Source organism: Lepidothrix coronata, unplaced genomic scaffold (genome assembly GCF_001604755.1).
Source record: "Lepidothrix coronata isolate B3197 unplaced genomic scaffold, Lepidothrix_coronata-1.0 Scaffold160, whole genome shotgun sequence".
Taxonomy (NCBI): Eukaryota; Metazoa; Chordata; class Aves; order Passeriformes; family Pipridae; genus Lepidothrix; species Lepidothrix coronata.
In genome coordinates this window covers 731,880-758,576 of record NW_016690340.1, presented here as the reverse complement: position 1 = coordinate 758,576, position 26,697 = coordinate 731,880, and the positions used below count along the sequence as shown (strand labels likewise).

The window sequence follows — 26,697 nt, the reverse complement described above, 5'->3', positions numbered from 1 at the left end:
TTCCTTTTTTATAGAAATAAGCCTCTTTTCATAAAATTACAAAGAAATTCTTTTTCCAAAAATACATATTTTCATAGTTTTGGCATTTGTTTTTGAGGATTCTGATTGCTGACTACAGTCTTTCCAGGGCTGAATATTTCTCAGAGATTTCTGCTGAGGCTCTCAACTCAAACTGGGGCATAGTGCTCTGAAGTGGGTGAGCCACTTAGATTTATCCTACTGTTCTTGGGTACAGCAGAGACCCAGAGCCTTGATATGGGTTTGCAGAGAGAGGAGCAGAATGAGAGAGGCAGAAGGACAAGGTGAGGGAACCAGGAGTTTGCCTCCATGGCCATCACAGTGACAGACATGCTCTGCCCCTTCCTTGAGCTGGTCAGACTCAGAGCATGGCTCTCCCAGGGGTGAATGAGCCCTGCCAGTGTAGCACTATGCCAGCATCAACAGGCCCTGCAGGGAACCAAGGTGTGCTACAGGGATGTCCAAGGTGTACAGGGATGTCCCAGCTGGGGCTCTCAGATCAGTTCAAGCACATGTTCCAGCTGGGTTGGTATCAGACGAGCAGCAGCAGGGCCCTGCTGGCTCAGGGCTGTTGGGCACTCAGGCTGTGGGAGGAGGCAGGACAGCAGGGCCAGGGGGCCAGCCCTGCTGGGTTGCCTTAGGGCCCATCTGCACATCCCCTCAGCCACCCCGGGGAGCCATTGTCATCTCCTGTCTGTGAGCGCTGTCCCCAGCGCTCCTCCTCCGGGCTCTTCGAGGTGTGTGGTATATGTTCCGTGGCTCCCAGACAAATGAAGATTTTAAGATGTGACATGTAGGGTCAGGAAGTTTGGCCACCCTGGGAATATTCGCTCAGGCACAGGGCTGCACTCACACAGCTGAAACATTTCCAGACGTGTGCTGGCGCCTTTTTGCCAGCTCGGAGCACTCGCCCAGCAAATACACAGTTCCCTGCACTTATCCACGTACACGAGTTGTCCACAGAGGTTGTGATGAAATGAAACCATAATGACATTCTTCCCTGATAGACTTCTCTATTCTTTCAAAGCCACACTCTCTTAAAGATGTGGAATATTGCACAGGAGGAAAAGGAGTGAAAGTCATTAAATAATTGAATAGCAATAAACCCATTTTTTTTGGCTCATGATGGTATTTCACTGTGTAAACCAGGAGGAAAAATAAACAGGGGATTTAGGAGTTTAGAAGTAGCTCAAAATTGAGCAGCCATCGGATTTTCTGACACCTAGCTCCAGATAGTCCAATACTACTGACAGGATTCTCCTTAGGGATCATTTCCATCAGCCCAGCTAGCAGCTCTGGCTAATTTCCTACCCTTTTTTCAACAGGCTTATTTGCCAGACAAAAATACAACAGGCTGTCAGAACTGGATACCTCTGGGGACTGGCAATGATAATACAATACAAAATAGGATACCAACAGGTCAAAGGTTTCCATTTCACAGAGTACTCTAATAACTGAAAGTCATTATTGCTATGCAGTCTGTTTGAAAAGAGGAGATGGATCTCAGTTCAGTTTTTAATGGGCCAGTGCTACAGAAACAACCTCAAAAATTTGGCATCTTTGTTGGCAGTCTCATTAGAGAAGCCACAGAATAAATGGACAAGGATAATAAAGTCTCCTGCTGCTTTTGATCCTTTCAGGTCAAATCTGAGTCATGTTGGTTGAAGCCGTGTGTGTATGTGGCAAGATTACCCCTCACACTTCGTATAGTGTATCTGCTTTGGATAAACAGATCTGTTTGGCCCTTTGGTCACTACAACTGTGAGCTTGGCAGTTTTCACAATCCCTACAGTCACAGTTGCTGTTGTTGTTTATTTGCAGATATCTTTAAAAAACAAGAAGGGAAACATCGTAGACCAAACCCTCCCCTGGCATTTTTCCATCCAAGCTGGTGGAATTATGCCAACACCCACATTGTCTCTCTATGTATTTTCTATCTCTGCTTTCTTCTGTCTCCATCCTTTTAAAAGGAGAGAGATGAAAATAAGCAGAAAACCCCTAACATTGGGAAATATCTTGAGGGAATTACCCAATACAAACGTTGACTATTGTTGGTTGGCTTTTTTGCAATCACCTTGCTATGGCCTGGAAGTGGCCAATGCTCCCACTTCCCAGTGACCTGATCTAGCACATACATGACCTCTGATGGTATCAGGTCCTGGCAACTGCACTGCAGATATGTGTAGCCAGTCCTTTGTGATTCTCCTTCTCTGCTTTCCCCTGCAGATGAACCCAGCAGGTGCTACTTCCACGATGGTGATGGAGTGTGTGAGGAATTTGAGCAGATGACCAGCATCAAAGACTGTGGCGTTTACACCCCCAAAGGCTTCCTCGATCAATGGGCTTCCAACGTCTCCGTCTCGCATCACAGTGACCAGCAGTGCCCAGGATGGGTGGTCATCGGTCAGCCAGCAGCCACCCAGGTAAGGAAAGCACGTTCCCTTTCCTCTCCTGGAAGGGGAAGTCCACCAAGGAGCAGAGTTCTTGGGTGTAGCTCAGTGGTCAGCATTCAGGGGTGCTCCTTCACCAAGGAAGGCCCTTGACAGCAGTTTCCCTCTTTCTGAGCCTGACTAATAGTGATGAATCGAAATTCAGTTCCAACCCTCCAACTAGAACTGGCTCAAGCTGTGGCCTTCTTGATTCAATAAGTTGTGTAGGAGTCACCTCAACCAACCATCATCACCAAAGACAGATGGGCTCTCCACAGCATCCGCAGGGTATGATCCTGTGGCGATGAGTTCTGAGGGCTAATGCTGAATAATACAAAAGTGTGTTCTTTTTTTTTTTTTTAATAGTTTTGTGTTTTCTGCCTCCCAGTTTCATAAAAGCACCCTATTGTTCTATTCTGAGAAAGGTCCCGTCCATTCCCAAAGACATTCATTAGCTTTAACCCCCTTCTCCCATGTCTCCTTTGTAACATAAATAGCTCCAGTTACCATAACTTCACCTTTTGTTTCTCTGAGAGAATTAGATCCAAATGAGTTCAAAAAGACCTCAGATAAATGCCTGGAAAACAGAGCTGTACAAGTTGCAGATGCAACAGTCCAGATGCAACCTGACTTGAGAAAGCCCACGTTGCTTATTAGTTTTTTAGAGGATACAGCAGGGAAAGGATCTTCATATATAAGAGCTGCTTCATATATTCCTCCAGCACCCACCATTGCCCCTTGCTAGAGATAGAGCATTTATCACAGTAATCAGCTTAGGTTCACTTCTGATAGGATGCAGAAAAGTTGTTCTGAGAGTCCAGTTATCCAGGAGGTGTCTTGAGTGGGCAGTGCAGAGAGGAGTGCCGTGTCACAGATATGTCAAGCAGATTTCTCCATGGATAGTAAACTCTAAGCTTTTCCAGTTGGCTTGCAAGAGAAAACATCTTTATGCAAGAGAATTGGCCTTGTTCACATTGCACAAGTCTGTAACAAATTAATGACCAGGTCAGTTCTGAATGCTCAAAGCGTGGTTAGCTGGCGTAGTATCAAGACAGAATCTCGAGCCCAGTGTTGCCTTTTTGTCACGGTCTCATTTATTATTTTACACTGTAAAGGGAACTTTCCTCTGGGCCCCTACCAGTGCCTTCATAACTTCTTTCTCCTTCCAGCTCCCTGTGCTGCAGTGCAGGCCAAAGAGCAGTGCCTCCAGTTCAGGTGCTGCTTTTTGGGCACGTCCCCAGGCACTCCATCAGAGAGCTGCCCTGATTTTGTCTGATGCACTGGTAGGAACTCAGCCACTCCACTCAGTAGGTAACATATGGTCCTGTGGTGGAAAAACCACCACCACACACGCACACAGCAGAAAGCCCTGCTGTGTAGCCACAACTCAGGCGTGTTTGTTGTACCCAGATGAGATGAAGTTGTCACAGCCTTGTTAAAAAAAAAAAAAAAAAAAGGCCAAAAAAGCTGTTGTATTTATAGGCAGAGCACTAACATATCACACACTGGCAGAGTGAATGGGAACATGCCTCCTGTTATTGCCTGGCCCCCAGGGAGATAACAGTGGGCTATTTACTTCCAGCAAAAGGAATTTTTGCTTTAGCTCAGCTGGTCCCATTACACCAGTTTGAGTGCATGGGGCTCATTGACCTTTTTAATCATGTATGTTGAGAAAGTCTTTGTTTTCCCCAGGAAGAAGACAGCCTTGCTGGCTTGGGAAAGCACCTGACTTGTCACTCCAGAGAGGTTAGGTGGGGCAGCAGGTCATCAGTCTGTTAGTTAGAGGAGATGAAAATTAACCTAAGATCTCCTCTAATCACTGCATGTAATGATCACTGGTGTGTAAACATGTTTGGCTTCATTATCTGCACAAGCACTGAGCCTTAGGGGTTTTCTGCATTGATGAAAGGAGCACCTTTCCTCACCCAGATACCTTTCAGAGTAGGTTGTGTGCTTGTTGGTCTTGTGCAAACTTTTCATGTTGTTGCTGGGTAGCTTCCTGATTAATCAGAGTGGTATTTGTGTTGGCTCCTCATCAGGAATGCCATGAAAGATATGTTTGAGTGCAGAGCACAGCAATATACAGAATACATAAGCTGCCTGTTGTTAGCCATCCCCATTTCTCATAATTGCCCCAGCGCTCTCAAGGTGCTCTAAAACATTTTTAGCATGCTCTGACTTAAAATGGTTCTCATCCTTAGATATCTCAGCACTTGTTACTCTGCATGACTGTCATAGTTTTGTCAAGGCTTTTTCTGAGGGGTTTGCAAGGCAGGTTGGTTGGTTGGTTGTTGTGTCTCTCAGCAATATCTGCCTATGTGTGCTCGTTTACTGCTGGAGGATTGTTGATGAGCACAAGCTGGAGTCTTTTGTTATTGTAGGGTTGCTTCTGTGACCTGTTTGATTAGTTCAGTGAAGATATTGGCCATTTCTGCAGTTGTTTCTTCCTTAGACGCCCACACTGGGTTATTAGTTTGAGGTGGATCTTCCATCACTTGTTAGTGTGAGGCTGCCGAATGGCAACATACTAAGGGAGATAAAAGAGAAAGCTCACAGCATAAGATTTGTTTAGAACAACAGAATGCTTACAAAGAATGACACAGTCTTGGCAAAGAGATACAGATTTGAAAAATGGAAAGGTCAAACAGCCCCCCCTTTAAACAATCGTGCTTTCTGCAGAAGCAAGACTGAGGGACAGCCACTTCTACTTTTTCTGGCAGCCACCCTTCAGTGCTGATTAAGAAATATTCTCAGTACTGACAGCATCATATTCAGAGCCAAAGAGGGCCACTCAGCAACCCTGTGCCAGCACAGAAGTGCAAGCACCAGTGCAGGGCATTTTTGCAGTTGGATTCCAATCTGGAATCGTCTGCAGACCTGGAAGCAGATGCTGCTCAGTACCTGTTGTCAAGTGCAGGAGGAATTCAGCAATAAGGGCTCTGCACACTCTTGAGCCGCTCTTTTTCCCACTGCTTCTGCTGGGAGTTTGTAAAGAGCCTCTCCTTGTGTGTGAAATACCGTCAGTGTAGATGTGCAGAGCAAAGGCAGGTGGGTGCAGACCAACCACAGGAGGCCGGAGATGCCTTTTCTCCTTTCCTCTTGCTGGTGGCACTCCTGCTTTTGGAGAACTGATTCAGCTGCAGTTTCTCTTTAGGCCTTCGCAATAGAGATTTATAGGAAGGGACTAAGGGATCTGATTCCTGATCTTGTTATTCCTGTCACAGCAATGTGTGCTCAGGACTTGGAAATTGGTTTGTGGGTTGGTAATTTAGAGGGCCAGTTCCTCAGGAACTGTCTTTTGTTGTGTTTCCTCCCAGTTGTGCAGTTGTTTAGAACAAGTAACCATATATATGTATAATATATATATATATAAAGTATCTTTTTCTCCCTATGTCATTGTTTGAGCTTGGATTTCCACGAAAAAGCTGCACAGCTCAGGCACAGTTAACCAAAGAGGGACTCTTTCCCAAGGCTGCTGGGCACAGACAGATCCTGGGATTTTCTTTCATTCCCGGACTAAAGAACACACCCTGTTCTCCTCTGGGTACCCCACAGGGGCTTCTATGGAGTAAGATGTTGTGGAAGAGGATTCTTATTACATCTTTCCCACAAACAGAGGCCCCCTCCTGCCCCTGTTACAGTTCCCACAATTGCACTCATCCAAACTCACTGCAACAAACCTTCCACCAGCAGCAGAAAGATGTCTAGAATTGCAGTATGTCTGGAATAGCCCACAAAAGGAGAAGAAAGGAGCACAAAAGTATTCTGAATTCTAAAAGAAATAACATGGTAGAGCAAGGGCTCCAAGAGTGGTAAGAAAATACCATAAGAAAATTGAAGAGAAAGATGATGAAGTTCTCTGCCATGGAGTTTTATTCTGTCTAATAAATATAAAGCCGAAGATAATTCCCCAAAGATACAGCAAAGCCAGCAAATAGAGTAATCTTGAACAGGAGTGGGAAGAGAGGAAACCTGCAACTTTTAATGGAGAAGCCATTCCTTCCCTTTGGGGTGATCTTGCTGAGAAGAGGGAGGGTGTCTGTCTGTCGGCTCTGCAAGTGGCCCTTTTTGAACTCCCCAATTCACAGCCAAGTCCTGTTGCTCTTCAACGGTAAGAGTTTTGTTGTGGTTGGAGGGATGAAAAAATCCCCTTTTTTTAATAAGATGATTTGCTTTGCAAATGTCTTTGTTATTTATAGCCGAGCCAGACTTTGAACCACTAAGCTCTGGAGGATGAGGGCAGAATCCCACTAAGAAAAACCATTAATGGAGGAACCATGAGTGAGCAGAGACCAGTTCTGGAAAAAGTTGAACTGGACACTGTGCACAGGCTGTCAGAAGAGGAATGTAGGTCTGCTGTACACGGGTGAGCTCATTTCCAGTACTGGCTGATCCACCAAAGGGCTTCAGCTTAGGTTACAGAGTCTCCAAGTCTAAAGTTAGTTCAAGGGGTCCAAAACTTTGTCTTCATTTCCCCTGGAAACTACAGACCAGCCAATTTGGTTTTTTGCCTGAAGGCTGGAGAGTTGCATCACGGGCCTGGCTCTGACTGTCAGGCAAATTCAGGCTGGAATTCTCCTGCCTTGGATTAAGTGATGATATTTTTCATATTTTTTTCAGTGTACAGTGATTAATTAAGCCTTATCACAGCCACGCTGCTTGGTTTCTGTTCTGTTTAATAGAGGTGAAAACCAGAGCACAAAAAGGTAAAGCTACTGTTTGAGGATTAGACCTCAATATCCTTCAGAGATGTTGCAGGCACTGGGCATTACTGAGCCTAAACCTCCCCAGCACCAGGAAGTTCAGGATGTCTTGAAAGGGAAATGTTCATATCTTGGATAAAAAGAAAACTGTTCAGGGCCTGATGAGAGTTGCTGCCTGGGAGCAGAGACCTAGAAGGGGTTTGGGGTCAATAAATCTGCATTTTAGCTCTCTCAGCCCCTCACATATCCCGTTCGTGAATTAATCAGTCTTTATCCTAGCACAGTTTGGCTGTTCATTCCCAGCACAAAGGACTGAAAAACTGTCCCACCAACTCCTTGCTTTAATGACTTGCTTCCCACCTGTCTTCCTGGGAAAGCTGGATTTTGCACCCTTTCTGCCAAAGGAATTCCACTGGTCTTTATTCACATGTTTTCCTTACTGCTCTGCCTTGCTGGAGAAGGGGGTCCCTGTGAAGGGTCCACACCAAGGTGAGGGATGCTACAAAGATGTGTGTTACCATCAGTGCTGGGACTCAGGAGTGATTTCAGTGTTCTGGGGAGGTCTCTCAAGCTAAGTAAAATTATAAGTGGGATTTCTAGGTAGGTTGGCTTGAAAAAGACTCATTGGTAGACAGATGGCTGAGGAAGAGCATTACCTTTAAAGTCAATTCAGAGCTGTCTGGAGGGAAGGGGATGCTGCCCATCACCTGGCTGCCTGTTACAGACAGGGATTCCCTCCCTTGCACCCCTCCATCCCCATGTCTTCCAGTGCTTCTCTGCTCCTGGCAGTAGTAAAGCTCAGACCCCATGGCTGGTGTCGTAGCCTCTGGCTCATCTGTGTAAGGGGAGGACAGAGAGAACACAATGAGATGTCAGAGGAGATTCCAAGCAATTTTGCCAAACACTCAAGGGATTTTTTTTTTTTTTTTAGTTTCCACTCTCCCCTTCCCCCCCCTACTTTTTAGAATAATTTTTCAAGAACACATATGCAAGTCATCTAAGGGAAACAGAACAGTGAGTACCAGGGGCTGGTACACTGTGTTCCCTTTGTGTACTGTAGAGAAAATAGATAAAAGAAACAAAGAATGATGCAGAGAGCAAAGCAGCCATCAGTACTCTCAGAGAGGTTCAATCTGACTTTTGCAGAGATGAAGGTCAAACCAAAAATCCTCAGGTGCCGGAAATTGGTCCCATCTTCCTAGAACTGGGAGACATTTACCACTAATGAAACGAGAGCAGAATTCCATGCCATTATTTGTTTCTAGAAGCAAGAAGAAAGGCAAGAAAGGAATATTGTCTTGGACAGTACTAAGGATTATGTGCTTCTTTGGGAAGTAAATCACCACTCATGATCATATCTGCTCTACACCCAGCCACCCACCCAGATTCCAGGCGGGAACAAGAAAAGAGCTTGGCCCCCCCTGACACCAGCGAGCCGGGACGCCGGACCCCCCGACAGCGGCAGTGCTCATTAACATGCACTCCTCTGAAAGGAGACCCCCCTCCTCGGCCCTTGCCCCTCAACCTGCCAGTCTCTCTGTCTGCTGCCGCTGCTCACAAGCCTTTAGATGCAGAGCATGTCCAGCTGTAAGCGTGGGATAGCTCCCCTGCATCCCATCCGGGTTGTTTGTCTTGGGTCCCTCTCCATTCAGAGCGGAATGATTTTGCATAAATGCACCGACACGTCTGCTTTGTTCGTGTGCACGGAGGGTTCTCGGCTTTTCTCATCCCACCCCCGCCCCGGCCCTCTTCTCCCTACTCCCTGGCATGTGTCTTCACCAGCTTTTCCATGATTTCCCTGTGCAACAGCAAATAAACCTGCCTGAAGCACTGCCAGGCGATCCGGGGCAGCTAAAAACACCCAGATAGATCTAAACCAAGCGATCGGAAGGAGGGGACGGAAAAGGGTGCAAGAGCAAAGCCATAATGGCCTTTACTATGTAATTTGGTTTCATGTTCTGCACAAGAAAACATGTCAAATATGTAAACAGAGCTCACCAGGGTTGTAATGTAGCTACAAAGCCACGGATATACAGGCAGGCAGGGTGCTGTTCTCCAGCAGAATGGAATGCCATCCCCAAAACCACACGATCATTTCTTTAAGCTGAAAGTAAACTTTCTCATGCCAGGAGCAAAGAATTTATTTTTTTCTTTTAAAGGAAGGATTGTCTGCTTGTTCAGAGTACCATAGGCATCTTAGCCCACATTAGAGACCTCGTTAGAGACTCGTACTTGGAATGCCAATGAATTTTAGGGTGTCCATCTTGAGATGTCTCTAAAAGGAATGGGCTTTGATGACCCAGCACTGTCCTGAAAGTCTCTTGAGTCAACCCCTCTGTCCCCACCTGGAAATAAGTATCTGCTTTAAAAATAGTTTAAAAAAACCCAACCAAACAAAAAGCCAAACTGAAGACCATTTGGATAAACTCTTGAGCTGCTCCAAGTCTCTGAACTGTGCTGCCTTGGTTGGAGCTGTAACTGTTGAAGAACCCCACATCCGCCATCCGTCCTCACTTTTGGAAGTACTGCCTGCGGAGCTGGAGCATCGCTGAGGTCATTTCAGTGGGGAATCTGATAAGAAGCCGTGATTCACCCTGGTAATTCAAATTCACATCTGGTAAGTGGCCCAGCTCCCTGTGCTATCAGCAGGAGTCTCCTGGGGACTGGGTTTCCACCATCGCCTCAGGGTCCGGCTGCGAGCTGCAACGTGTGCCAGGAAACAGTTTTTCTGCGTGATCAGTGCTATTATCTGTCCCCACATGTACCTCCTCACTGGGAGAAGCCCTCATTTCAGGAGAACATCAAGTTCTGCTCAGCCATTTTCGTCACTGGGACGAAATCCTTACTCTTACCACTTCAGGCAGGGAACCTTATTTTTCCATTTTTTGATAATTAACCCTTGCATCATCACATGCAGAGAAGACAAGTCTCTCTTCAGAGAGGACGTGAAGCACAGGGCAGAGATCACCTTCTTCCCACCTTTCTCCATCCAAATACCTTTGAAACATCTGCCCTTCTAGCAGAGCTGCTCTGTTCCTGTGCCTGCACTGTGTGCATGCTGTGACTGTCCCAGCTGGAAAAGGAAAGCCTCGCTCCATGGAAATTTACCTGTTTCCCAGGGGTTGTTTATGATGAGAAAGGCTGAGCCTGGACTGCTGTGAGCTCCTGCATCCCCTCTTTCAGATGATGCTCATACTTTAATCCCTTCAGTAACTTCTTCTGAGAGCAGCTCCTGTGAGCTCCCCTTCTGACCTGGGACATCAAGGATTAAATGCTCCAAGTCTTTTTGCTTAATTTGATGAAGTTTGAGGTTTATCAGAGCAACCAGAGGTTGTTCCAATGTTAGAGGGAAGTGACAGGCTTCCCCAAACAAGCCTTTGCTTGGGTGGAGATGTGCACAGGCTGGAGGCAACAGCTGGTGCTGCTCTATGGACTCTCCCTGGATGGTCCAGCTCATCCAGAGGGATTTGTTTGCATGATGGTTGTTCCATTACTCTGCAGTTTTGGTGGGAAAAGCCCAGTGAAGCAAAGGGAGCACCTTTTGATTTGCATACCACAATCTGTGTCTTCAGGTATTAACAAAAACAAGCCAGAGGGTTTAATCTTGATTAATACAGGTTGGCACAGGGCTGATGAGTTGGATGGGAACCGAAAGGCTCTGCTGGCTGAGGTGTGACTGCTGTCAGCTCCCTGGAGCACATGGCAGCTCCTCCAAGCCTCCTGACACACTCCCAGGGAGCCTCTCTGCAGCCTTCCCTCTTGCTGTTAAATTCAGGGTCTCTTCCCAATGCATCATCTCCCTGGATGTATCCAATTAAGGCCTGTTGACAGCCCAGAGCAGACTTACACCCTTAGGATTAGAGGCATGTGCATGTCTTCATATAGGGAAGGACAACAAGGGGGTGTCTCACTGGCTCACTGGGAGTGTGGTGGGGGAAGCTGAGCAGCTTGGAGAGGGAAAAGGAGCCAGGGAGAGGGAGATTTGCACCCTCAATTATCCTTGCATGTGGAAAGGCTGTGTGCTGAGTGTTGCGTGTGGTTTCCACAGCGTGTTTACATGGTCCATAACCCCAAACAAAGCTGAGTAGCACGACTTTAACTCTGGAAATAAAAGCGCTGGAAACCCCTGGTTTTCTGCACATGAGAAAGTTTTGTTCTTTAAACACACAGATGTTTTTAAATGAAAAATCACTCTTTTGACCTTTCCTGAATGTGATCATGTGGTTGGGGCTGACATTAACCACTGCACGGCTGTTTGCTTCAGCCGCAGGCGAAGCTTAGCGAGAGGTTTGCAGGGCTCAGGGTAGCACCTGCCTTGTCTCACATCTCTTGGAAGTGGCTCCTGTGCCCCATGAGCTCTCAGGGTGGTTCAGGGAGTTGTGGTAAGGTCAACAATGTTTAGGGTCTACTCCTACCATGCTGGAAATGAAAGCATTGGGGTTTTTTTCCGTGCTTGATAGCTGAGAAAGATGGGGATTAATTTTTTTCCCCTATGTATCTCTCTTCCCATCAGGAATGTTGCCCAAGTGCTTCTAAGCATCTCTGTCCACCTCAGCCAGTGTGTTATCCTGACTGGGAACTCTTCATTGAGCCAAAGTTCTTTAGGGATTAGTTGTTGCTGCCTTTGGGCTTTTTCTACCTAGCTGTGTATTTTCTTCATCCAAGCAAGTTTATAGGACCAGCTTTGGGAAAGAAGGAGGAGATGTTACCAAGTGGATTGTACCAAGCCCAATCCTTCTTTGCCTTGAAGAAGTGCCAAACCACCAAAAGTACAATGAATCTAATGAGTCAGATCCATGAATATAACACCAAAAATACATCTAAGATCCTCCTAAAACGCGGCACACGTTCTGCCTTCCACAGTTTGATTTTCTGATGCCAGCTGCTCCTGAATAAAACTCTCCAGTCAAAGGAAAAACAAAAAATTTAGCTTTTGCTCTACTCCTCAGTGGTGAAAGCTCATGGGATGGGATTGTTTTCCTTTGCTGCAGCACCCCACAGCCAGCCTTGGCTGTGCTGTAGTGGACCTGGCTGGTTCAAGTTAGAGACGGGCAGTTTGGGAACCCGAGTGTGCAGCCAACAATAATGTTCTGGCTCCTGTATTTGTTTAACCTCACTCTCCAGTGGATGGATATACAGTCTGCTAAAGCACTTATCAGTCTATAATGCCTTCACACTTCTCTGAGCAGTAATGTGGAAGTTGTAGACAGGAGCTTTTGCTGCGGCTCGAAAATGCCTTTTAGCTCTAATGAGCCTGATATTTGCAGAACTGAAGGCATAAGGTCTTGTTTGGGTGCTGTTGCTTGATCCTGTCTGTCTAGGCTGTTGAATTTGGGTGCTGTTCCTACTGGCAGATGTATTCGTGAATTTGAACATAATAGCAGAATGGAATTCAGGACTAATTCCAAGAATTCTGTCTCTGAGGTGAGACCTTAGCAGTGCTGGGGTGGGAGATGCTGTTGTTTGAGAGCAGCATCTTTATGTCCCACTGCTGTGTTGAAGAAATAAAAGAGGTCTGAGAGGGAAAAACAAGGAAACATGGCAAATTGCTGGATTGCACTTCCATGTGCTTCACAGGAGACCGTGTTCTGCACTTGGAGCTGTCCCTTGATTTCACATCCCCTCACTGTGTGTCACTGAAAGGCAAAAGAAGCAGGAGCGAGTGCAAATTGCACCCAGGAGCTCTGAATCCTGGGGTTTACTTGGGGGCTTGTGTAAGTGGGTTGATTTTTAAATCCCATCAGAACAATTGTTTCTTCTTTTTCTCACTCTGTTATTCTGTAGTTTCTGGCCCTGGCTTAGCCACAGTCTTTGGCGTGATCCTTTGAACCGTGCAGAAATCATCTGGTTAGGGTTTTTCTGGAAAATCAAAACTCCATATTGTTTTTTCCACGGGTCCAGCTAGCATCCTAGATATTTGATTACAGCTGGCTGGCTGTCAAAGCCAATGTGAGTTTGGGATAGGGCCAGTCAGAACTGATTTACAGTTTTTTCAGGTATGCCATGTGAAGTTTATGGTTTGATGTGATTTTGATTTGAACTCACCGGTTTTAAATGAAGTTTGCTTTGAATCTGGAGATAACAGAAATTCAAAGGAAAGCTCAAAGAATGCGGGTCTGCATGATTTAAAAATGGAAATATATTGTTCATACCGACTCTTTGGAAGTGAAATAACTGCATTTTTTGAGAAAGCTGAAGTTAATAACACACATTGAATACACGTGCAATCTGGGCCATCATTTAATGGAAATCCCTGTAGCTCCTATTTGCTTGCCTCAAACTAAACCAACTTATATGACAAAATGAAATAGCCCTTGCAGCTCTTACTCATTTCTGAATCACAGCCCTGTATTACATCCAAAACTCTACCCGAGGAAATTTCCCTTTGGAAATGAACACTACCATTTTTATTGTAAAGCAGAGGAATTTATCATCGAGGAATTTATCATCGTGTCACGTTGCAGACAAACTATCGATGCCATGTTGTATCATCTGTGGTGTTGTCATACACAGAAAGGTCACTTTCCAATTATTAAAAAAATCCAGCCAAATCTTCAGCTTAAAACTGGGGCTCTGTGCTAAGAAAGCTGTAATAACATGCTAATTGAGTACTAAGCCTGCAGGGTCCAGACACGTGGGCTGCTCCAGGTTCAAAGTGGACGTGGCTGGGCTGAGACTGGACATAACAACTGGCAATGGGGCTTTATTTCATCCTGCAGGAGATGTAAGCTGCTTCCCAATCCCACAGCCAAATCCTGTTCTTCATTACACGGGGAAAATTGACAGATGAGATTTCCTCTTACTCCTGAGCCAACTGGATCTGGGAGCAATATAGCATCATTGTGTTACCCCAGGAGTTTCATCAGCTTCCAGTTAGTTGATAAAGCTTTTTCTATGGATCACCTGCCTTCATTCCTTTGTCCTGGAGCAGGACACGCTGCAATTTTTCATCTTTTGCCATCAGACCTTTAAGCACCCCAATGAAAACAGGCAAAAGCTGAGAAAGAGCACAAAACTTACTAAAACCGTGTAATCGGACCCAGAGGACAAGGAGAGGTTTGGGGTAGAAGCTGCAGTTGATGAGCATCAGAGGTGAGGGAAAGTTGCTACTGGGGAAGAAGCAGTAGGCTTTTAGGTAAGGCAACTGTTAAAAGGGGGAGGACACAGCTTTACCTCATCATTTTATGCTTAGAATCTATGCTGCTGAATCTCGGATTTGGTTTTGGGGTTTTATTTTATTTTCTGCAACAGGGTATTTCAAACTCATTGTTAGTGCACATAAAAATTAATATATGTACCAATTTGGAAAACAAACAAACAAACAAACAAAAAACTTTGAAGGTTTTCCTTAAGTCTTAGAGACCAACCTGGAATGACCCAATGCTGACTTTCATAGTTGGGTAGACAACTGTGGACTCAGATCTTCTGATGGGATAAATCAAGAACACTGATAAAGACACTAGTCCTAAAGCGTTTCTGGCCAGAACCTTGAAGAAAACCCAGAGGAAAACTCCCGGTGCCCCTTGAGTAATCCTGTGTGTACAATTTCCATCTGAGCTCTGTGGGTTTGAAATGGTCATAGAAATTGGCTGATTTTTGAGGTGTTTGTTGGATCCCAAATGGTGACCTTTTTAATGGTTCGGTGCCCACTAATGTGGGCAATTTAATTTTTCTGTAACTCCAACCCAGTTCCCAGCCTAAATGAGAAGAGCAGTGCAACAGCTTTCAAAACAGATTGGAGGTCTGTGCTGCAGTCGGCAAACTGGGTGGTGTCCATGTGGCAGTCAAGCTGCCTCACAATATTGGGCAATAAACAAGCAGGAACCTTTCTGATATTTAGCAACTGCACCATAGTTTCTCTTCCTTGGGTAAGATTAACCTTAGGTCGGCAAGAACAATAACATATTTAAGAATAAAAGGTCTGGGTGAGTGCCAGCCCCCTGGTCTGGCAATGGAGAAAGTTTTCATCTGTAAGGGATGTGTTAAAATGCTGCTTATGTCATGGTTGGGATTCTCTGGCATGTGTTGAGTTAAATATAAATAGCATTCTGCAGAGCAGTCAGCTAAAAACTGTGGATTAATTAGGTTTCAGTATTACCGTTGAAGTCTGGTTTTTTAGCTGGATCCTCAAGCAACAGAAGATGTTCTGTTTGTGCCTCCATGGATTTTTATCAGTCCACGAGCTTTTCTGTGCACTTGTGCAGCCTCACTCAGGATGCCGTGTGCTCCACTGGGGGTTTTACCAATAGATCCTGTTCCTGCTTGCTCCTTGGCTGCTGTTTTGCAAACAGGACAGGGTTTAGCCCATTTCAACCCAGAAACTCCCTGTGTTGTCTGTCTGGGTGCAGAAGGGACAGCAGCACAGTCCCCAGGAGAAAGGAGGAGGGAGAGGCAGCATTTGGGGCACAATCACCACTTCCACCCTCCTCCCCAAAAAGGAGGATGCTCCCGAGTGCCCGACAGACCAGTGCTCGTGATGGCCCTTCTCAGCCAGACGTAGCTCGAAGACACGGTCTGGAGGAAGCCCCACGGTGGGACAGCAGATGGGATTTTGGGAGCAGACAGATCTGTGCGCTGGAGATTTGCTCTGTTTCCAGCCGCCCCTGGGCATGCAGACAGGCACGTCCACCCCAACCACGGTGTCAGCCCCGTGCCAGAGCTGAGCAGGGCAGCATCCTTGGCTGAGGAGCAGCTTTGCCTGTCTGCATTTAGAATTATTTTATGTTACAATGACGAGAACCACCAGTGTATGCGGAGCCTGCGGTGTCTGGCTGTGCTCGCTCGATGGGAAGGTCAGAGTGGGATGGCATCAGTTTGTATTTAACCCACTCCAGTGGGGAGGGGTATCCTCACACCTGTGTGTGCCTGTTTGTGCCTTCTCTTTGTAACATCTGAGCAACTTTTTGTGCCTAATACCCTCAATGTACCTGTGTGACACGGGGGGAATATCATCCTCTTCTTACAGAGGGGGGGCTCAGTCTTGGAGAAGCCAAGTGCTGCCCAGAAGGCTGTACTGGGGCCATGCACTGGGCACAGTCAGGATGGGACCTATTCCCATGCCCAGTCCACAGGATTGATCCTTAACCTGGAGTTCAGCTGCAGCAGGAGCCCGTCAACCCAACTTCACTTTGCCTGAAGTCATGGGATGGCTGGGAATCATTCACAAGGGCGCCTTCCAAAATTTGCTCTTTAGCAAATTTTCCCATATTACTTTGAAGGAAATGGAGCTGATTGCAATAGTAAATGCGTTTTAGATGTGGCAAAAAACTAAGTGCTCCCAATATATCACTTTTCCCTTTCTGCTGACACATTCCTCGGTCCCCTTGAGTAAGAAGAGGAAAACAGGAGAGGCGGTTTGAAGAACATGGTGTGCCTGTGATTGACAAGGGGTTGTATAAATCAGTCAAAGGGAATCCTCCAGGCATTCCCTCTTGTGGGAAGATCCCACAGTGCTCTCTGGCCTTGATCGTTCTGTCTCTCGATGTTTGTGTACAGAATGTGTGGGTGGGAGACGAGCTGGATTTGAACCTCTGAGAGGAACAGACATCAGCTCCTTTAATTGAAAGCAGCTTCCTAGGGAGGGGTATGACATGGGCTTCCAGTAACTAGACACAAATAGTCCTCGCATACTTTGGAGCACATACTAAGCTCCTGTGGATCCCATTGCTCTGTGGGTCTGAGAATCTGGATAAGCCCCAGTGAGTGAAGTTTGGAGTCCTGTGTGATGCCGTCATTCTTCAAAGCAAATACTTTAGAGCTTGGTAACACCCTGAAACGAGAAGTGTGTCTATCTGTTCTTCCCTCCACAGCTGTCAGGTGCCTTAGCTGCTGTTTTGCATCACTGTACCAAACTGGAGAGTACATTAGGAAATAATTTATTTTTTATAAGTGTGAATTCCTATGAATAGCCGTGAGAAGAGATGATGTTGTCTTCCAGGCCATTGGAACTTGTGGCTTAAAAGCGGTGGTACTGCAGTAATCATAAAATCATTCAGTTTAGAAAAGACCTCTAGGATCACTGAGTCCAACCATTAACCTAAATAATATGGGCCTTCAGGCTGCTGCCACATTCTGGGGATGCCTCAAAGGCAGAGGTGTGACAAACACTCCCAGCAGACAGTTCTCAGACTTGGCAGTGATGGTGTGACACTCGTTGCCTGGGTAGAGTCGAAGTGGGGATGTATTTACCATGTGTGTTAGAGCCTGTTGGGATGGTGGAGGCTGCAGGTGACAGGGACTGTTTATCCACTTGGATTGTTATTGCAGAATCTTCAAGAACTTTTTTGCCATTAGCTAAGTTCACTAGCTGACAGCTAGTGCAGAAGAGGCTCTTGTAGCCACTCATCTCAGTTAGACTTCTCCCACACTTCTCAATTATACTCTTCTAAAAGAACCTTTTACCCCAGGACCACTTTGAAACACTTGTCTGGGTAGCGATGGCTCAGCCTCAGCAGGGGGAAGCTTATCTAACCTGTTCAAACCAGGCCAGTCTGACAGTCCACACACCTCAGCTCACGTGGCTCAAACACAGGCTCTTTATGCAATGCCCAGATTTTTGCTAATATTCCCAGGCAGAAGCAGAAAGTGCTGGAGTTCACACACGCACACAAATCAAACAAGGCGTTTTAAAGTTATCAGAGACTTCCAACCCACCTCAGCGGGGGTTTATTTTGGGTTTGATTCAAACTTTTGGTGAAGGTCTGGGTGATTTCTTCATACAGGTTTTCACTCACCCATTAAGTGGCACTTAAAAAGCACCGAATGTTTCTTTCAGCCACCTCTTTGGACCAATAGAGCAGGAGGAGATGTAAGAATAAGAACAAAATCATATAAAAGTAATGAGACCTTTGTTCATGTCAAAGAGCTCTCTGACCATATAAATTGCAGATGTGGGTAAGATAAATTCTCTAGCTGGAGAGGTATTAAAATAAAAACCATGCTCCCAACAAGAGACAGGCTGCTGAAAACGCAAGAAGGGAGAGTTGCGAAATGGTACATGTCGAATTGCTGGCCTGGATTTCAAATGCCAAAGATAGTTTATGTAAAGCCTTGCTCTGCTGTAAAATGTAACAGTATCCACTGGCTAGCCTCAATGAAGCTTGGTCCCAGTTGTTTCAAAAAATAAATAAACTAAAAATCTTCTTCCAGCCCATTAAAGCTGATTTATGTTTTGCCCATAGATTCCTCTGTGCTGGATCTTGAGGGACTCAGATTATAGAGGGGATTACCTCACTTTTAGCCAATCTGGTTTCTCATTCCCAGCCATCCCAGGCTCTCTTTGCAGTGCCCAGACTTTGCCTGCCGAGACCAAGAGGGCATTTCCATGCAGAGTTATCGAGTGGACACAGGATTTTGAATGGTCAAAAGCATCTCTGTTAATTCTCCTGTTTCACCTCAGGGTTTTCTTTTTGGTTTAATAATCAGGGGAATTGATTAGGGGAACAGCTTTACTGAGAGCACATCACCACCTGATTGCTCAGTTCAGGCTCTGGTCTTGGAAAGAAAATTAAAAGTGTCCCCAGGACAACATAACTCCCATTAGCACCCAGCCCAGGTGGTGGGATCCATCCTAGGCTGTCCTGTGGCCAGCACAAGTGCTGGGGATGGTTTGGCCTCTTGGGTTACAGTTGTAGCTCCACTGCCACTATTCTGTGTGACCACAAGGAATTCCCTCTTATCCCTATGACTGGTGAGTCAGTGAGTTCACCGAAGTGTTGTGAATCCCAACAGGTTCTCCCTTCAGGTGCTCCTGGAGCCTCAGCAGGAATCATCCTTCTAATGCAGGAGTGACTTTTTGCATGGTGGACATTTCCCTTCTCAGTGAAGGGAGTGAAGGCTGTGGTTGTGCATGTTTCTTTCTTGAAGCAGCTTCACTGAAGAGTTTTCAGGGTGAATCCTACCATTCCTTGCAGCTTCATTTTCACATCTTACACACTGATGGCACTGCAAGGCTCTCTGGTACTCAGATTCTGGCACTTCCTTTGAGCTTTTCATTTGTGACAGCACTTGGGATTCATCTACTTGTTCTTTATTGAAAAGAGCAGTTTGCTTCCAATCTCACTGCTGCCTGCCATGGAAAGGTGCAGAATAAGGTGATTCCACTTACAGAACTAGTTAGCAAAAGAAGAAACCAGTTTGCTTAAATTGGGTTGTAGAGGCAGGACTTTCCTGGCTACCAAGTTTACACATCCATCTCTAACTCCCCTGGGGTTCCAGGAACACCAGGTTTAAAAAGGGCAGTGCTGGAGCCCTGTGGAGGAATCTCCAGACTGTCTGTGCTGTGAGCTGGGACATTCAGAAGTGATTGTCACTTTGACTCAGTGGGAAGAGCTGTGGTCCTTTTGGGTGGGGAGCAAAGTTGTTCTAAATGCTGTCAAAGACCTCGTATCAAATCCAGAGGAAACTGCTGGCTGCCATCCAGCTGCTGGGAGTCTTTAGCTGCTTTTCACATTTCAGTTTTTCTTACTGAGGTGGAAGACCTGGAAACTTAACTTCTGAATAATCTCAAGGTATTCAGAGGCGTCGTTATGGTGCATTATTTTATTCTAGCAGTGCACCTGGACTTTCCCACACACACTTTAAAGAGTCATAACCTTTCCTTACTGTCATCTATGTCTGTTTTGGTGCTTCTTTTTCCAGGTGTGTCGGACTAAGGTGATTGACTTGAACGATGGTGTCTCCCAGTATGCCTGGTACCCCTGCACAGCCAACTTCCAGTACTCCCACATGACACAGACCATTTTCTGGCTCAAGGTAGGAAGTGCACGTGTCACTCAGGAGTTTCCTCTTTGCCTGTCTGTACAAAGTTTCTCCAACAGGCAAAATATCACTGGGACAGCCTTCCCAGGACCGAGCTGCTCCTTTCTTTGAAGTATGCTTGGAGCAAAACAGCAAAACAATGTCTCTGAGCACTGTCTGGAGACTCAGTGGTGAAGTCCCCTCCCATGTGACAAGGCTATTGAATTTCTGAGGGGTTACAGCTGCAGGGCTGTTTGACTGGAGTTTATCTAGTTTGTGTAGGAGAGATTGGAAGAGAAGATTTCTCTGTGACCTGGGATGGGAATTGCCCTTTTAAAAGTCCCGGATTGACTCCTGGGGATTTTTTAAAGCCCACCATAATTTCCCACCTCAGGCTTTGTGGGTTTTGTGTTTTCCCAGGCTTATTTTTCCCAGCCTATGGTAGCTGCAGCGGTCCTAGTTCACCTGGTCACTGATGGGACCTATTACCTGGATCAGAAGCAGGAGACCATCGGTGTGCAGCTGTTTGACACCAAAGAGCAAAGCCACGATCTTGGTAAGACTGTGTTTTATTAAACTCACTCCTTATTGCTTGCTTAATCTGATGATGCCTCTGTTCACAAACTGACCAGTACTCCTGCTCAGTTTTTTTTCAGAATTAGACAAAAATATACTTGTTTAATGCTCCAAGCCCTGAGTCTCTCTAGAGTTTGTTGAATATGATGCATCATTTTATGCAGACATTTCTCCATAGCTGTTCATTGTGTGTTCAGAAGTGATTAGCTCCTTTTTAGTCATTAAAATCAGCACTATCTCAGTGCTTCACACCAGCACTGCCCTGGAGAGACACTGATGGTGATACAGATGAGCCCCTGGTAGCAGGGAGTGAGGGACCTGCTCCAGCTGCTGCTGCAGCAAACACTTCTGATTCACAGGGTGTGTTGGGTGATCTCTAGTCCTGCTTGCAGGGAGGTCTCCACAGCTATTTAGTGGCCAGCATTCTTCATGTGAAATATTTCAGGTTTGATGAAGGTCTAACACCGGGGTGTGGCCTCAAGCAGAGGTGCCTGACAGAGGCTGTGGATCTGCAGCTGTGCTGAAGTGCCAGGATGGACCATTTTTGTCCCTACCCTTGGCACAGGGCCCTGAACCTGGGGAAGCTGTGTCTGGTGAATTGATTCAGGCTGCATTGAGGCTCCAGGACCAAGGAGCTCTCCCTAGCTCCCAACTCCGTGTCATGGCAGGACTTGCATAATCCCTTTCCAGCTGTTCTCTGCCTTTTTTTTTTTCCCATTGGGAAGAAAGCTGGCCAGGTCACCTCAAGAGCAGTTTTTAAGGAAACACCACTCTCACCCATCAACTTTCTGTTCTATCATAACTTTTCAGTTTTGACAAGCTGAAACTCAAACAAGCTTCCTACTAGAAGGGGCACACACATTGACAGGTGTTGGATGAGTATCCAGGATAATATGGAATTCGTTGGGGTGTGGAGGAAAAGAAAGAAAATATATGTGATGTCTGTTGTCCGAGAATAAACAGAAATTCATAGCAAGTTGTGCAGGTTGAGTCAGGATAGCTCAGTTTGCCAGAGCCCTTGGATTAATCTTATCCTCCTCCTTTCACAAAACAGTGGCACATAACTCTTTCCCTCTGAGATATAAATGATGGATGCATGAGCTGCCAACAAATACTTAATGTGACATTTTATAGGGGCACACAGACAGATTGTGAGAGGAAGAGAACAAGAAAGAGGAGCAAAGAGGAAACTAAGGGTTAGGTTTTGAAATCCTCAATGAAGTTGCAACATAAGTTTGGCAGGGCTCATCCTGATGCCTGGACATCCTCAGAGCTGAAATGCTGCCTTCATCATGGAAAAGCCCCTCTGACCTTTCAGAAGAGGCTGCCTGGAGCAGGGGAGAGGTGTAGGTAGGCTACCCAGCAGTTCTCACTCAGGCAGAGCTCCCCATTACTGTTTTGTCTGAGTTCTGGCTCTGGCATTAAGTCCTTTTCCTGGATATTGTCTTTCATGTGTTTGAATCGTCACCTTGGAAAGCTGGAAACTGCAGCTGAGATGCAAGTGTTGGCATGCACTGGGTGCAGGATTGACTTCAGACAGTCAATCAGTCTTATGTAGAAATTAGTGGCAAACTAAAAGTACTTCCAAAAGAAAGTAGCAATAATTTAAAGCTCCATCAGTCTTCAGTGTGCTAAAGACACTCCCATGGGCAAAACACATCCTATCCAGACCTGCAGTTTCCCACCTTGATCAGAACAGGTTTTTAGCATGTGGACTCCCAGAAAATAATGTGATGCTTGTTCTGAGTCTTGGTAGGAGATGGAAAGGTTGGAATGCCAAATACTTCAGCTCTGTTAGTTCAGACCCATTGTAGACACCAGGGTTCAGCTACTGAGCATCAAATAGGTGGGTGCAGAGCTCCAGAAATGGGGGTGATCGTGAGACACCTCTGATCTGTATGGCCACCATGAGGGGTCTTTAGTTACTGAAGGCAGGTGAGTTACATGACCCTGACCTGTTCAACCCCTGTTTACCTTGTGTGGGGCAGAAAGCACCAGCAAGTGCAGCACAGCTCTGAGGGTCTGTTTGCTTGTGGACACCACCTGAGAGCGAGGAATGAAATGGAAGTGAATAAACAGCCTCATACCATAAGTTCTTTCTTGGCTTTCCATCAGAGAAGGCAGAAACTTTCAAGGAATTTGGGAACCCGGGATTTTGAGTATTAACTGCACCTGTTTGTAAGTGAGAAACGTGCACCGTTCCACAAGGAGCTGATATCAAAAGACCTGTGGGAGGCAAGTAGACAGGGAGGTTATTCCAGGGTCAGGTAAAGACCAAAACAAAAAGAGAGTTGCTTTTTTTATATTTTTTTTTTTTTTATTACAGGAAGATTTTTTTAAGTAGAGGGTGGGAGATAGAAGTTTAAAGAGCGTGGTCAAAAGTCTGTCTTAATTCACAGGAAATCACTTTCTAAGGAGAAAAATGAAAACTTTTTTATTTCTCCCCCTTTGAGTCAAGAAATCCGAACTGGGAAGAAAAAAAAAAATAATAATAACAGAAATCCCTGAGCCAGTTAAACATGCAAATAGAGTTTATTTTATTTTGAAATTTGTAAGTGTATCAGGGTAGCCAAAGGGCCTGGGCCAAAGCCATTGCTGGGGGAGCTCCAGTGAAGCAAATGGATCTGGAGCCAAGCTGATCCTCGGAGTGATGCCACGGAGCCGCAGAGGCCGGGCTTTGCAGGCAGTGTCAGGCCATGAATCTCAATTAAGGAGTTCTGAGGCCAGCAGACAGCTGTCTGTCCTCTGCCTTACCCCTGAGATGGATTTGGCCCATTTGAATTCAGGTTGCCTCTACCTGAAGGTGGGAATTTCTTCCCAGCTGCCACTGAGTGCCTTGTCTGCTGGAGAAAAGGGATTAAGAAGTCTCCTTGTCAGCTCTCTGGTGTTTCCGTGCACCTCAACCTTGAGACATTTTTATTTTCCCAAGGCACTATTTCCTTCTCAAGTGAGATCCCCTGCAAAATCCTCAGTGGGACCATCACCCTCATTTCTCTCTCCAGCACCATCTTTGCCTTTTCTACCCAAGAGCAGGAATACCCTAAGGCTCGAAACCATCAAAAAAAAAAATAAAAAATGGGCACATTGAGTGTAGAGCTCATGCAAAGAAGTTTACCACCGAGTGCTAATGACATGCACAGCTCCAAACAGGCCACTGGTGCCCTGCCCGTGGTGCACAAAGCCACCCAGCCTGCCGGCACCGTTTGATGCGCCGGATAAAGGCCCCAACTGTCCTCTCCCAGACCAGTTTGACAATAGTGCAACTCCGCTTCCTCCGTGATGGTTGCTCCTGATTTAACAGGGCACAATAGAAACGTAGCTGTGGTCTAAAGAAACGGCTCTGAGAGCCTGTGCCGTGCTTGTGGAGAGAATGGCAGCCTTTCTTCAGCTGTCTGGAGGGATATACTTCTCCACTAAGCTCTCCAGAGTGATTTGGGAAGCCCCTCCAGGCAGCTTACCATAACTTTTCAGCTCTATAGGGCCATTCCTATGGGTGAAATGCCTCTGAAGTGCCCACGGCCTCGGGAAGCAATTGTGTTAAGTCTGACCCTTCCTCTGATCTTGTCTCTCCTCTGGCAGGTGTCCACGTCCTGAGCTGCAGGAACAATCCCCTGATTATCCCCGTCATCCATGACCTCAGTCACCCTTTTTATCACACCCAGGCTGTCCTCATTAGCTTCAGCTCCCAGTTTGTGGCCATCTCCGGGGTGGCCCTGCGTTCCTTCCACAACTTCGACCCCATCACCATCAGCAGCTGCCAGCGAGGACAGACCTACAGCCCGGCGGAGCAGAGGTGAGCCTGTCATCCCGCTTCCTTCTGCCTCGCCACCCACCGCCCCCCGCGCCGGCCGGGGGTCAGGGGGAGGCAGGAGGGGCACAGCAGCTGAACCCTTCCGACCCTTTTGTGTGGCCGCTGAAAAACCGGCAGTGTTCTCATTGATCGGGATGGATGGGACATTTAACCCGCACGGGGATGCCGCTAGTGAATTATTTCCTCTTCCTTTCTCCTCCCTCCTTTATCCCGGGCTCGGAGCTGGGGGCCGGTTAACTCCCCGTGCACTCCCCAGCCCGGCATCGCTCTCGCCGCTCACGCACCGCTCCGACCCCAACGGCTTTGTGCTGCCCAAGGGCCACGGGGACCTCCCACAGAAACGATTGCACGGAGACAAAGTGATGCTTGTGCCCCAGCAGGGCCGGATCCTGCCGGGTGCTCAGCAGATCCGTGGCCATCGACATCTGCAGGGCTTTTACGGCCGGGCAAGGGCCCTCAGCACCCCTCTGGATCCGGCCCCCGTTCTGAAAAGCTCTGTGGGACCCCCCAGGATGAAAGGTTTATGGCTACCGTTTTATTCTTGTTGTTATTACAGACACATCAATAGATCACCACCAACCCCTCTCAGTCTCTGCTTTACAGCATCCCACAGAGATTGTGACCTTTCCTGGCCTCTGGTGCGGCAGCTTCATGGATCCTTTCAGCGAGGCAGTGAAAAGAAGAGGAGAGAATTTAGCAAAACCCCTGAAAGAATAATTTTTTTTCTTCCTTTGTGAATTCAAAGTTGTGAGCAGTCGTCATACCATAGCGGCAGCAATAGTAAAACAAGTTGCATATCCCAGCAAACCTCTGCTCAGCCTCCTAAGCAAGCTGTCAGGTTTTTTGATAATGTTCTGGCTTGTTTTGAGGACCTGCTTTTATTCCAGGAAAGGCGGGAGGGTGAGAAGGGGGAGAGGGAAGGGAAAATAAAATTTAAAAAAAAAAAAGGAGCATATCTATAGCTAAATCAATCCAGTCAGTGTGTTCTGACCTAGATTCAAGGCGTCTGATCATTCTATGCAATAGGTTGTATAAATTCAGAGGCCCAAAGACAGCAGGATCAAGTTTCAGATGAGAAGTCTGGTTGTGGAAGTTTGGCGAATTCCCAGTGCAGGACTGGGACAAAAAAAGAGCGAGAAAGACCCACTGGAAGGAGATGGTGAGAAGCAACAGGGAGCTCGAGAGGGCTGAGGCACAGGACCACATTCCTTCTCCCTCTCAGATTTTCAGTAGGAATTGAACCATTTGTTCACTTATGGAATTAGAAGTGCTCTGTGTTTAGAAAGTTATTTCCTTAATAAAAAATGCATTCCCCTAGGGCAAAGCTTCAGTGAGCCTCTGCAGCCCAGCAAACCAACCTTTAGAAATCTCTTGGGGAAGACTCGCCCGCCTTTTGCCTCTTATTTTTCTTCCTGATTTTTTTTTGGCATCGTTTTGTTTTCGGGATGCACTGAACCCTCTCAGCCCCTTGCTCTCAAAAACTTTCATCCGAGCCTCACTTGTTCAAAGTAACGTTTCAGTTCTGGATTTGTTATGAAGTTTCCCATGCCTGTCAAGGAACCAGAAAGTCTCTGAAGTAAAGCCCTGATCCAAAGGCCATTGAAAACAGTGGGATTTTTCCACTGATGACAGTGTACAGTGGAGAAGCCCTAGTTTGCCTTGTGATAGGATCATTTGGGATGACCATATCTGCTTTCTCCTGTACAAGAAATTCCAAGCAATTCAAGCCTCCAAGGTGTAGAGAAAGCTGTGCATTAAGTTATTAAGTTGTGCAGCCAGGAAATAGGTGACACCTTTGCTGTCACTGCTGTCTTTTTCCTCAGATATTTTACCCAATCCAGGAAGCACATAGGAGAGATTTTTAAAAGTTATTCTTAACCAGCTCAGTTGCTGGATGTGGGTTTTCTCCTGTACTCATGGTCTCCCCATCCTTGGAATGCCAGTTCCACACTGCCCATCCTTCCCTTCTCCCCTTTCCCCACTGTTTGCATTTGCCTAATATGATTTTTAGAGTATTTATTTAATTTTTAAAGGAACTCTCTCTCCTATGTGTAAGCATCAATTTGACTGCTTTCATTTTCCTTAGGTCAAGATGGATATTTTTGCCTGCCTTTGGCTTCTCTCTGCAAGAGGTATTATTTCTCTCTCTTCAAGGAGAATTATTTTGCTTGGAGAGGATTTATAGCCAGATGCAGACACTTCTAGGCAAGGGTGCAGATTTTAAAATTGAGAGGGAAAAGAAATATATCGGCCCTTAAAAGTTAACACAGCCTTTATTTTGAAGGTGAATGGATCCCTCCCATGGGTTAGTGAAAACTTAATAACTGAAAATAAAACATGTGCTCTCTCTTCTTTCTTGAGGTATGTCTTCTAGTTAATATTTTAGAGAAAAAGGAGCTTAAATGTAAAAGTCCCATTGAAC

The 26,697-nt window shown here is 46.2% G+C and overlaps 1 protein-coding gene across 2 annotated transcripts in view; it reads left to right on the top strand.

Annotated features, from left to right (window-relative positions):
• PAPPA (pappalysin 1) overlaps positions 1–26,697 on the top strand; it is a 181,872-nt gene that overhangs the window by 103,019 nt on the left and 52,156 nt on the right. The window contains exons 10-13 of one of the 2 annotated variants that reach the window (XM_017829250.1): positions 2,245–2,441; positions 19,790–19,804; positions 20,309–20,444; positions 24,044–24,257. In XM_017829250.1, coding sequence (XP_017684739.1) covers positions 2,245–2,441; positions 19,790–19,804; positions 20,309–20,444; positions 24,044–24,257 — 562 coding nt within the window. Of the gene's footprint in view, positions 1–2,244; positions 2,442–19,789; positions 19,904–20,308; positions 20,445–24,043; positions 24,258–26,697 lie in introns of both variants that reach the window. The other variant, XM_017829249.1, reaches the window with a different exon arrangement.